At 52.0% G+C, this 12,254-nt stretch overlaps 1 protein-coding gene across 4 annotated transcripts in view; it reads left to right on the top strand.

Moving 5' to 3' along the window:
• Positions 1-10,516, top strand: part of JADE2 (jade family PHD finger 2) — an 84,036-nt gene extending 73,520 nt beyond the window's left edge. For 3 of the 4 annotated variants that reach the window (XM_055811705.1, XM_055811706.1, XM_005242758.4), the window contains 2 exons: positions 3,319-3,447; positions 5,899-10,516. In XM_055811705.1, the coding sequence (XP_055667680.1) occupies positions 3,319-3,447; positions 5,899-6,755 (986 nt within the window). In that variant the 3' untranslated portion in view covers positions 6,756-10,516. The remainder of the gene's footprint in view (positions 1-3,318; positions 3,448-5,898) is intronic. The other variant, XM_013303513.3, reaches the window with a different exon arrangement.
• The last annotated feature ends 1,738 nt before the right edge of the window (positions 10,517-12,254 follow it).

Genomic DNA, 12,254 nt, shown 5'->3' with positions numbered 1-12,254 from the left:
CAGTGGGAGGGTGGTGGGGCAGCAGGTCCAGCTCGGGAATAGCAGGTGGATAAAAGATGAACAAGAAACTCAGATCCTGAAGGCAGCTGCCGTGCGCTGTTGCTGCTGGGCTCAGTGGGTTTGAGGGGATCCAGGGAGCCTTGTGATGCTCCAGTTCAGCTGGGCGAACCCAGTGTAGCGTTTGGAGCTCTTGGGGGTCACAGGGTATTTGGCCAGGAAGGCTTGCTGAGCTCACCTCCATTGCAGACAGGCTGTTAGACGGGTGGAGATGCCCTTGGGGACCTGCGTTCCCCAAAACACCCTGGGGAGCCCCAGCTCCAGTGCGTGCCCGACCCTCTAACGCAGCGATGGGGTGGGAGCCGGCAGCTCCTCCCGCGGTGGGCTGGGAGGGGTGAGCTGGGACCCTCCGGTGGGGTGGGGTGGGGTGCTGACTGGCGAGGAGCTGTGGGGGGGGCTCTGCCAGGCACGTTTCGGGGCTGTCTGCACCGCCGGCTCAGCGCGGTGCAATCGCCCTTCCTGGAATCGTTGTGGGTGTGCTCGGGGCAGGGGGAGCGTGGCTGCCCTGACTGCCCGTACCTGCTGTTGGTTCTGCCTGGAGGTGAGCGACCAGAGCAGCCGCGGTGACAGGGCAGCCCAGGTGGCAGTTGCTCTGCAGGCTGGGGGGGGATTCATATGTTTTGGTGCAAAGTTCTTCACTCCTGCCCCAGATGGCTGGCGTTTGCCGGTTTGTTTTCTGCTCTGAACTGATGGAGCTGAGCTGGTCATCTCTCCCAGGACGGGCTTTTTGATTGAGCCTAAGCAGCGGCTGCTGCCGCTGGGACCTGGCTCCCACAAGTTGCTGCTGCCAGGGAAAGGGACCGGCTGTGGGAATTTGATCCTGGGATCTCCCGGTGGTTTGATCATCTGGGTCCTTCCAGTGCCAGGGCACTTTAGGGACCCGAGTGCCTTTCACCATCGGTGCACAGGGTCTCCTGAGCTCGGGAGGAGTTCCCTTGCCGGGATGTAGCATCAAGCCATAAATTGCGATCCCAAACGTGGGGAGAGAGGGTGTTCAGGTTAGCTGTGACAGCCATAGCGCAGGCAAGAGCACAGCATCAGTACGTACGTGCTCCCCGGTGCAGCACATGGTCCTGACGCTGAGCTCCCAGTGCTACCCGACGGCAAGCGCCGGCACTGGGGCCACCGGCAGCACTGCCCGGGGGGGCGGCTGGGATAAGCGGGATCAGAGGAGGGCTCAGGCTCCAGCTTTCACAGCCGTGCCTGTGCATGGCAGTGCATGGCAGAGCCGTGGAAAGCAGTGTTGTGTTTATTTTCTGCTTCAGCCCCTAGCTGTCATCCTGGTCCCACCCCGACCACACCGTTACAGACCCCGATGCTCCCAAGTGCTCCCAACACCCACACGTTTGCTAAGCCTCCTCCCTGCCAACTGATGATGCTTAGAGCTAAAGATACTCAGCACCCAGCTCCCTGCTGCCTTTCCCATCATTATAGAGTGCTGGCTGGTTTGAAAGTGGGGGGACGGTTCCTGTAGCACCCTCTCTGCACAGCTCCCAGCCGGGCTGCTCTGCATACCTGGGGTTTCTTGGATAAAGAAGGACCAAGTGCAGTATTTTGCCTGGATGGGGCCAGTTTTTAACTGCTGTTACGGTAGTCATGGACTGAAATCTGTTGGGGTTATTTCAAAGATGGGTTTGGCACCATTTTTTTGGAATGGCTCCCACATAAAACTCAGAACTGGAGGGATTTATTTTTCCTGCTGACAAATGATCATTTAAGCAGGAGATTTTTAATAAAATTAGTGAGAACTGCCCGTGTAAAATGAACCCACCTCTCTCCCCTGTATTTTTCTTGCATGGAGTGGAAAGTAAACACTGTCTGGCTTTGAAACACAGCTACTATTTTGACAGGTTCCTCTTCAAAAAGTACTGCTCGGGTTTCTCTTTAGCCCCATTGTGCTGTCTAAACAAAGTTAGATTTTTATTTTGTAAGCGAAGTGAAAAATGTGTCTGCCTTTCTCCAGTTATTTGGCAGGAACGTAGCAAATACCAATTTTGCTTTTGCTTTTGTTTCTTTCAATGAGTCCTTTGGTCAGGAGAGGTTCCTGGCTGGGCAACCCCAGGGCTATAAATCCTCTGTTAATCCAGACTCAGGCAGGTGCAATGTGAATTCCCTGCCCCGCTCACCCAGTACATTTCCACTGCCACAGCCAGGGGAGAGCAGAGGTTGCTCCCTCTGACCCCTCCAGTCCACGGCCTCTCTGCTGTGGCAGTTTGCAGGTCTGCTGCTGGCCGACACAACAAACTGATTTATTTCTTCAAATCATCGCTCTGATAGCTGCACAGCTTGTGCAGGTTCAACCTATGGGCCAGACTGAAAAACTGCATCTCTCATCTCCACTTCCATCAACCACCCACACTGGGGTTTAAGGGCAGTATCCTTCCCCCTCTGAAAATTAATAGGAGATTGAGCATGGACTTCTGTGGGAGAATGACCTAATGGAGTAAGTAAAAACTGTTTAAGTACTTTGCTTAGCAATGTAAGTCATACTTTTACAGGGTGTTTGTCCTGTTTACCCAAGGGGAATAAATCCAGTCCAAGTTCAAAGCCATTTAGGATATATTGATTTTTAGCTGGATGTCTACATAGCTAAGAGTTATATCCCTGGCTTTCCATAGGCAGTGCCACTCATCTTTCCTACTCCATTTTCTTATGTTCAACACACTGCTTAAGTTTTATAGCTTTGGGTGGTTTTTTTCACCCCCCCACTGTATGGATTCGAGCAGTTACTGTCGCCGAAAGGTTTAAGCAAATCAAGGTCTGTTTTAAAACACTGCCAGTGCCATTGCTGTCAGACTGGCTTTGCAGCTGAATCCCTCTGGGAGATGCTGGTGTCAGTGACGGGTGACACATCACTGGGTTTGGTGGTCCCTATGTCTCCTGGAAGTGCCCAAGCGGTTCGGGGTTGCTCCCATAGGTCCTCGCCCCAGAGCCCTGGTCCAGGAGGACACGTCAGTGGCTGAGAGTTTCCAGCAAGTCCCCTGCCTCCAGCGGGACTGCTCCTGCAGCCACGCCACGTTCGTGTCCGAGGCCCAAACCTCTTTTTTATATAACCTACAGGATTCAGATTTTCTTAACGTACAGAGATCTTAGCCCACAACTGGCCAAAAAGCGGCCGCTGTTTTCCCTTTGGCTTGGAGCTGTTTGCAGGTTTGGTCCCGGTCCCCAGTCCACGGGTGTGTCCCAGGGGAACTTGCTCACCACAGCATCCCTGATGCCTCGTCTCACACGGAGTTTTCCTTTTTTTCTAAAAAATGCCAGAACAAACTGGGAAGAAGACAAAGGGTAAGAAAAGTGACCCGAGAAGGAAAGGAAGAGATGGTAGAAAAAGTAGTCCTGAGAAGAAAGAGAAAAGGAAATCAGTCAACGAAACTGTATTGGGACAACTGGGTAAGTCTGATTTTATGGGCGCAGAGCTGACCCGTGCTGCTGGAGGCTCCCTGTTTTGGGGAGTCCCAGCCCTGATCCCTCCTGCGCATACACGGTGGAGTTAGTTACACCCGTGGGAGCCTCTTCCTTCTCCTTTGCAGGCATCAGCCTGAATTACCAGGGTCCTGTGGGAGAGACCACATCAGAGACATGGTCCCCAGCAGGGCAGGGGGTGTAAAATCCCCTCCCCAGCCCCCAGGGCTTGTGCCCGGATTGGGAGAATGTGTTACAAAACCTGTGATGTGCTGCTGAAGCGTGATTTCACATTCCGGTGATAAAATCAGACTTACCCACCTGCAGTAGGGCTGACCTCCCGTATCTTCTGCGCTGTGTGCTGATGGCCGGTACAGCACATGGGCTGTGCATTTCCATGGCATATAGTGTTTGGGGCTGTGTGGTCATGCTGGTGGTGCCAGCGGTCCGGGAGCACCCGGGGACAGGCACAAAGCGTGGCCGGTCTCTTGAATTTGTTCGGGGGGTGAGGAGATGCAGCCTGGCTGTGGGGATGCTTCACCCACCTCTGGCTCTTCTCCATCAGCTGCAACCTACCACTGCTCAGCAGCCCACAGCACTGGGAGGGAAGGGAAAAAACAGAACAAAAAGATCTTTTTTGACAAGATCTTTGACAGCTGTGTATGTTTTTGGGACGTAATTGGGTTTTTGTTTGTCTTCCTCCAGCACTGTCACCTCTGCCAGCATGCTGGGCAGGACGTGATGAGCCCACACATGCTCAGCTGCCCTGTGGGTCCCGTGGGGCTCTTGGACAGCCTGAGGGTGCTATAAAACCCTGCCGGGGGTACAGAGAATTTCTGTGGGAGGTCTGGGCCACCCTGCCTTGCTCTGCTTTGCCCATTGCCTGCCCCGACTCTGCTGCTTTTTGTTCATCTCAAAGCCATTGGGCTTAAGCAGGAGCCCCTTTGGAAACAGGGCTTTTGTGCTCATCTTGTCTCTGCGCTGTTCTCTGCTAAAGGGACTTTGGATTTTCTGGGACAGATTCCATCAGATGATGGAGGGCTGGGGTATCTCCGAGACAGGCAGCACTGCTGCGAGCCTGGGAAACCAGGCAGCCGACCCAAAGCTTTGCCAGGGTTTTGTAACCTGTGTTTTGTTCAGGGCTTGAAGCATCGCTTGGGGCTGCAGCCACCTGAGGAGGGCTGGGGGAAGGTGAGCCTGGCAGCGCCCTTGCCAGCGAGACCTTGGGCTGTTTGGCACCTGGGTACCACGCGGTGCCCTGAGCTTATCCCTGCTCCTGCTTCTCCTCCCCGGCACTGGGCTGGTGCCAGGGCAGGGGCTGTCTTCTCCAAAAGGACCATGGTGACCTGCCAGAAGGTGCAGTACTGCCACCTTGACAGTGTCACCTTCGAGGGGGCATCTGACCTGACCAACCTCCCCAGTGCTGCCCTTGAGCAGCCCTGGCATTGCGCATGGTGTTCTGTTTGTCACCCCTGCTGTGGTCACTCATCCACACAGTGTGGGGGTGCAGGGTCACCTCCCATATCACTCCTCACGGGGGAGGGTGATGCAAAGCTGTCAGTGAGGCTGGCAAACATTGCAGGTGTGAGTCACCGTGCCTGTGCCGCTGCTCTTTCCCTCTTCTGTTGCTAGACTGACCGCTTTAAAAAGAAAGCTCTTACCTGAAATAAAAAACCAAACCTAATCTTTCCTTCATCCGTAAAACAAGCTCTAATGTTGAACCCGTGGGTTTCTGTTATGGGGATTAAAACCGCGTGTGCTTGTGTGAGTGTGCGCCTTCTCAGTTGCTAATTAGACCCAGCCCAGCCCACAATGCTCGCTCTTGCTCTCAGAGATAATTCTTAGGAAGTTTTCCAGCTTTTCCCGTTCCAGCCCGTCATCTCTGCTCCTCTTCCTCCGTTTTCACACCTCTCCGGTAAGGAGATGTTTTCAGAGCTGCCTCCCCCCCTCCTTGCCTTCGCATGCAGGCTTGGCCCCAGTCCCATCACCCCACTGCCACCTGGCTCGGTGGTGGCCCATGGCAGCTGCTCCCCGGGGAACCCGTTACCTGGGTCCAAGTCCCGCTCTGGTAGCAGTCACCACATTTGTAGGCTTACACCCGAACTGTTTGCCTGCTGCCTTTGCATGGGAATGCATTTTCAACCTCGGCATGGGTTGAGCCTTGGCATCTTCACTGCAGAAGGATGCTCAGTTCAGATTTGGGGAGGTTTGTGGAGTGTTGGATGTGGGGGACCACCCTAGCTGTGTTGTGACCTCTGTGAACTCCAAATTCAGCATTAGTGCTGGAGCAAACCCCCTTCTGTTTCCTGATGTGGTTACATTTGACCTTTTGAGTATTTCTCCGGTGCTGGGGAGTTCTGGTGAAGTTGGTGGAGGTGTCGAGGGCAGTATGGCTGTTCCTGGCTCCTGAGGCAATCTGCCCCTTTCTCTTTTTTCCAGGCTTGTCAACGTCCTTCCCCATTGATGGGACCTTCTTCAACAGCTGGTTGGCGCAGTCGGTCCAGATCACTGCTGAGAACATGGCGATGAGCGAGTGGTCCCTCAACAACGCCCACCACGAGGACAGCACCCCCGGCCTCTCCGAGGAGCTCCTCCAGGATGAGGAGACCTTGCTGAGCTTCATGATGGACCATTCCCTCCGATCCCCGTTCAAGCAGAGTGAGGCCACAAAGAAAGTGAAAAGCAAAACAAGAACGAACACTAAGAAAAAGCTGCCCCGGAGCAGCCCCCCCGCCGTGGCTGGGAGCCACCCGGAGAGCTCGGAGCCCTGGACTAACAACGCCAGCAACTTGTCGGATGGTGCCACCAAGCCCTTCACTCCAGATTCCAGACCGAGCAAGTCGGAGAAAGGGGCGGTGAAGCTTCCCACTGACCGCAAAGGGACGGGCGAGGCAAAAAAGGCGGCCAAAAAGGGCTGTGTCCCGAAAGCCGGCGAGCCTCACCCCCCCACCGGGGCGAGGGGCTGCATCAGCAAGGAGGAGGAGGAGGAGACGCCGCGCTGCGCTCAGCCGGAGCTCAGCCCCGCGGCCAAAGTGCCTGACTCCGTAGGTAGCCCCAAAACCATCGTGCGGTTCAAATTACCAAAGGAGAGCCGAGGGACTCGGAGGTTGCAGCCCCCCAAGCCCGACGGCGCTGGCGGAGCTCCCTTGCGTCGTTTCGACGCCGAGACGGACGGCTACTTCTCCGACGCAGAGATGAGCGACTCAGACGGGGAGTCCCGCAGCGGCAGGGCGCAGCGGGGCCAGCTGGATGCAGCCGGTGAGGACATCGTCAGGATGAGCATCTTGGCATCCTAACTCCTCCCCGACCACGCCAGCTCGATGAGGCCTCAACCCAGTTACAACTGCCATGTCCAATTTCTGCCTGGTATTGTAGGAAGGGGGATTTTTAATATGTGTATATAGTTGGAAATTCAGCACTGTTGTCTTTCTCTTCTCTATACGCCTGAGATACAGCTTCAGCTTCATCGACATCAATGACCGTGACAGTGTGGTCCCTCCCCGGCTCCCTGCCAGATCCCACTTCCCGGGAACACAAGCCGGCACCCGGCAGGACCGATGCCGAGGGTGCCGGTACCCGTGCTTTCTGCAGGGATGACAGTTTAATTAATGGGCATTATTTAACGAGGGGCAGATTTCTGCCCGGGACGGTTGCCCCCGGAGCAGGGAGCAAGCGCAGGGTACGGTAGCGGCCGGCTGCGGGAGGGGAGGTACCCGCCTTGTGCGCGGATACGAGGAAGCAAATTAAATGATACTAAAATAAATAATGACTAAAGCACAAAAAGCTTGTTGGAGGAAAGCGCTTGGGGTGGAAGAGAGCAATGTTACATTTCTATTTTTAGAAAAAAAGAAAAAAACCCAAACCTCGGTTGTTATTTTTCCCCTCACCTTTCCATCTGGTCGGGATCCGTCCAGGGGCCAGGATGCAGAATTTCTCCCCGTCGCTGCCCCGCGGGTCGGCCCCGTTGAGGTTGCTAGAAAAACTGAAGCGATTTACTCAGGTGAATTGGTCAGCTTTTAGCAAGCTGGAAAATGGAAATGTGGGGCAGGGTGGGGGAGAGAAGCATCCTTTAAAAACAGCGTGGGGAGTCGGGGGTGGTTTAACCCGGGAGGTTGAGCGAGTTTTTTCTGCCCATGCTTCTCTCTAACAGCTGCCGTGGTCCCACTGTTTGAAATCCCCTTTGCACAACGAAACACTTCGCCCCGAGGCCAAACGTACTGTCACCAAGGGGAAATGGAAACGCTTGCCTTCACCATTTTGTTTTCCTACTAAACGCTACAAGGGAAATGGTGAATTTATTCCTCCCCATCACTTTTTTTTTTTTTTTTTTTATTATTATTCCTTAAATCCTTGTTACAAGCTGTTGACTCGTTGTGGGAGGGTGATTCACAGAAGCTGACATTATAAATATTACAATAATTTAATGCATAAAACGTCCCCAATAAGCCTTAAATGTTGTTTAAAAGCCCATGTTACCTACAAGTCAGGCGAATTTCCATGTTTGCACTTAATTGCACCATTACTTCGGTTTTGGCTTCAAAGGTCACAGTTAAGTCGTGCTACGTGTTTTATTGGAGTGACCCCAGTGTGAGCTCAGGGAACAAAAAAAAAAAAAAAAAAAAAAAAGGAATTCACTGAAACTTTTGTTGTTGTTGTTTTTTAAAAATAAAAAATGTTTAAAAAAAAAAACTAAAAAAAAAAGCAACCCAAACCTGGGACACTTCTGCAACCGGTTAAACCCATCACTAAACAAAAAAACCCTTGCAATTGTCAAACCAATCAGTCAAACAATTTTGTGGATGCCAAAGAATATTTTGACAGTCAAGCAGCACAGCCAGAAACCGGAAACTAGTCAGTATGAAAAGAATCGGAAGTTATTTAGCAACAAAGGACTAAAGACACACTCATAACACACTGCTGCGGCGTTAGGTTCCAAGCTTGCTCCGAGGGATGCTGCTGCTCCGAGACCGCATCCTGCCGTTTTGATTTCCAATGCTTTTTGCTCATTTCACTGTGAGCTTTCTTTTGAGACTCTGAGACTCCTTCGATTGATGTTTTAGAGTAGATCATCTTTATCAGCCTTCCAAAGTCCTTATTATTGATAAAATTGCAGCAAAGCTAAGCGATGACAGCCTAGCTCATCCCAGGCATGGCGAGCGGCGGGGGTTCGGGTCGGATGCTGAGCGCCTGCACCCAGCCCTCGCTAAGGCCAACAGTAACCTGGCTGAGACTGACCATGCCTGGGGAGAAATCTTCCTCAGACGGAAAAAAGGTTACACAAGTTATTAGCTGGAAAAAAAAAAAGAAAAAAAAAAAAAAGAGAAAAAAACCAGAAAATCAACAAAACGGGAACCACCTTTGTTACAAATTAGCATAATCCATTGAGGTTGGAAATGAAAATCTGCTCATTAATTAAGGCTCAGTATGTTCAGATAATGTTAAATACAGTAAATAGGACTTAGTTTATCTTATCAGGCTTGCTAGCTTTAGCTACAGTATCCTAGTATAAGAGTCATAACAATAATCAATATGCTGCCTTTTAATGAATCTTGCTTCCGTGTGCTTCACTCAATTATGGTTAAAAAATAAAAAAGCAATCCACAAATTTCACTGTACACAGCTCCATTCATCAGCTTCTGCACTACTTGTCTTCTCAGTACAGGAAAGCAAAAAGGGGGAGACTTTAAAGAACAACCAACCCGGTGCCACCAGCACCAGGCAATAAAACAGTCTGAAACACTTCCGAAACATCAGGCACCGGATTTTGCCGTCAGGAGACGGCGTTTAGGTGAGGAAAGCTCAAGGGGGCTGGTGGGGCACCTCAAGCCTGGGGAGAAGAATGGGGTGGGGGGGATAGACAGGAGAAAAGGAGCCCTCATGAGCCATGGGGCTGAGCAAGTGCTGGACCACAGCGGGGTGGCTGCGGCCGCCCTGGTGCATCCCCTGCCCGGGGCGTCCTCACCACCACCCTGGAGCAGGGCAGCCTGGCGTTCAGAAGAGAAAGCGCACAAGGAAAGTATTTTTGATGTTACTGTAAATGTATTTTGAAATTAATAGAAAGAAAAAAAAATTAAAAGGGTTTATTTTAGTAAGGTAATGTTGTCTTTTAAGATGTATAAACTGCAGGAATCGCCATTTGCACTGTAAGAGCACCCGTTTCCTTGGAGAAGCAGCAGTGGTTGAGAAGGGGATGCAAATAGCATCCTGCTCTGATTGTGGAGCACGGCCCCAACATCAGCCCCAGCCCCAGTGGCTGCGGGGCGTTCCCAAGGACAGCCCCAATTCCACATACCCATTTTCCCCACACCCACTTGTAAAATTTTTTCTTCATTTTAATTTTTTTTTTTTTTTGCTTGTTTGCTTGCACCTATTTGATGGGGATTGGATCCGTGCTGCCTGATGGAGCTTGCCCCAGGGCGAGGTGCAGAACGGCCTGGAGGTGGGAGCGGGATGTGGGAGCAGCTGCCAGCGGGAAGATGCTGCTGCAGGGCAGGGTGTGAGGTTTGGTTGTTCTTTAAAGAAAGCCCCCCACAGTTTGCACCATTCCACACACAAAACAGACTCACTTCACATCAGTTACAGGAAACGATATGAATGTCGCAGGAGGAGAAACCCTTCTGTTTTCTTTGTTTCAAAGAACGTGATGTGCCATTTGTTAATACAAAAGAGAAATATTGAAAATATATTGAAAAGAGCAATTTTAAATTATTTTTGGCTTATGTTGCAATATTTATTTTCTTGTATTAGAAATTCCTTTGTAGAGAAAAAAATGTATTTTTCATTAATGCAAAAACCTATTTCTCCTTTTTGTACATTTTCCATGTTAGTTAATCCTTAAAGCAATATAATGTTATCAAACTTGTTCTGTGTGAGACTGTATTATGCATGCTATTTGTGTTGCCTTGGAATAGCTCTGTCTGCCATTATTTTCATCCTGTTTAGATACAGTGTATGCTTTAATACACATTGGGACCATGGCCCATTGCTTATGGAAAAACCCCTTTGCATTCCTCAATGTGTTGGCAAAAGCAGTCAATAAAGCAGTGTTTTCTGTGTACCTCTGTGTCGGTGCAGTGAGCAGGGTCACACCGAGCAAACTTACCCTTGGACCTGATGGCCCGTTGAAGCATCCCAGGGGATGTAGCGCTGTGCATGGGGATGCAGAGCTGGGCTGGCCCTGCTGATGCAGCTGCTGTCTGCCTGTGAATAACAAATTTCTGAATTTCCACTGTGCTGCCATCTACATTTCCATTGCCAGAGCTCAGCGAGCCCTGGGTGAGCAGAGCTGGGGATGTTTGTCACAGGTGGAGGGGAGAGCCCAAGCCAGAAGGTGCTCACAAAGTCCCCTGTGCCTGAAAGTTTCTGTAATTCAAGGCAACCACCATTTCTCGTGGAGATTTAAGTCTTATTTTACAGACTTGGGGCAAATCACAGAGGAAGAGCCTGATTACGAGCTGGGAGGTTGGGAGGAGCAGCCTCTTGCACCAGGAGCCGGTGTAACAGGCGGGGGGAGGGGGGAATATGCTGTTAATTTGCTGTTCACGGGGGCAAAAGCGAGCTGTGAAATCCAAAAAAGTGTCACAATTACCTGGTGGTCAGATGCTGCTTGTACAAACCTGTCGCTTGAGGGGATCCACCGCTCCCGCTTGTGCTGGGCAGCCATGGGCAGGGGTCTTCCCTTGTTCCAGCAAACGCTGGAGCTGGGTGCTGGGGCTGGGTGCCGGGGACCCCCCGTGAGTGGGACCCATCTGCATGCAGCTGCTGCGTCTGGGCGGGCAGTTGGGCACAAGGAATGGCTGGCCAGCGGCTCCTTTCTGTTGCCTTGTTGGCGTTTCCTGGCACTTTCATTTTTTCGTCTGTAAAATGGACAAGTGCCTGAGCTGCTGAAGGAAAATGAGGTATTTAATAGACATACTTCATTCAATTCATTACCAAAGTGATTAATCGGGGAAATCACGGTGCACAGTGAAGACAGTGCTAAGACCATCAATCTGAGATGGGTCTTCTGGGGGGTGGGGGGGAAGAAGGAAAGGAAATCTGCCTTTAAGCTACCATGGCCTTATGTTTCTCTCTTAAATGAAAAGGCAAAGGATTGGTTTATTGCAAACTAAGGATTTTATTACCTGGCTGTGTTATTGCTCGCAGCTCTCCAGGCACCCCAGTGATGAACCCCTGGCTGCTCCACGGAGCCCCACGCTGCAGGTGTGATGCCCACAGCGTCATGCAGGAACCCATCCACCCAGAGCTGGTTCAAGAGTCCTCTTCTGTAATAAGTTTTTCACCTGTTCTAGTATTAAAGGGTTAGATTTCAGAAAACAGGGAGTGAGAATAGCCTGCCTGCCATGGTTTAACCCCGGCTGGCAATTCAGCCCCCAGCACCGCTCGCTCACTCCCCCGTGGCGGGATGGGGGGAGCACTGGAAGGGTAAAAGTGACAAAACTCACTCGGGGGCTGAGATCAGGACAGTTCAACAGGCAAAGCAAAAGCCGCACAGGCAGAGCGAAGCGAGGAACCCGTTCACCGCTCCCCAGGGCAGCCGGTGCTCAGCCATCCCCAGGGCAGCGGGGCTCCATCCTGCCTAACAGGGGCCGGGGAAGACAACCGCCACCACTCCGAACGTCCCCCCTTCCTTCTCCTTCCCCAGCTCTATGTGCTGAGCACGAGGCTCATGGCAGGGGACATCCCTGGGGTCAGGCGGGGTCAGCTGTCCCGGCCGTGCCCCCTCCCAGCTCCTTGTGCCCCCCAGCCCGCTCGCTGGCGCGTGGGGTGAGGAGCAGCAGAGCCCTTGGCTCTGT

Source organism: Falco peregrinus, chromosome 8 (assembly GCF_023634155.1).
Source record: "Falco peregrinus isolate bFalPer1 chromosome 8, bFalPer1.pri, whole genome shotgun sequence".
Lineage (NCBI taxonomy): Eukaryota > Metazoa > Chordata > Aves > Falconiformes > Falconidae > Falco > Falco peregrinus.
Note: the sequence above shows the minus strand (reverse complement) of the source record. Positions and strands in the feature narration are given on the sequence as shown.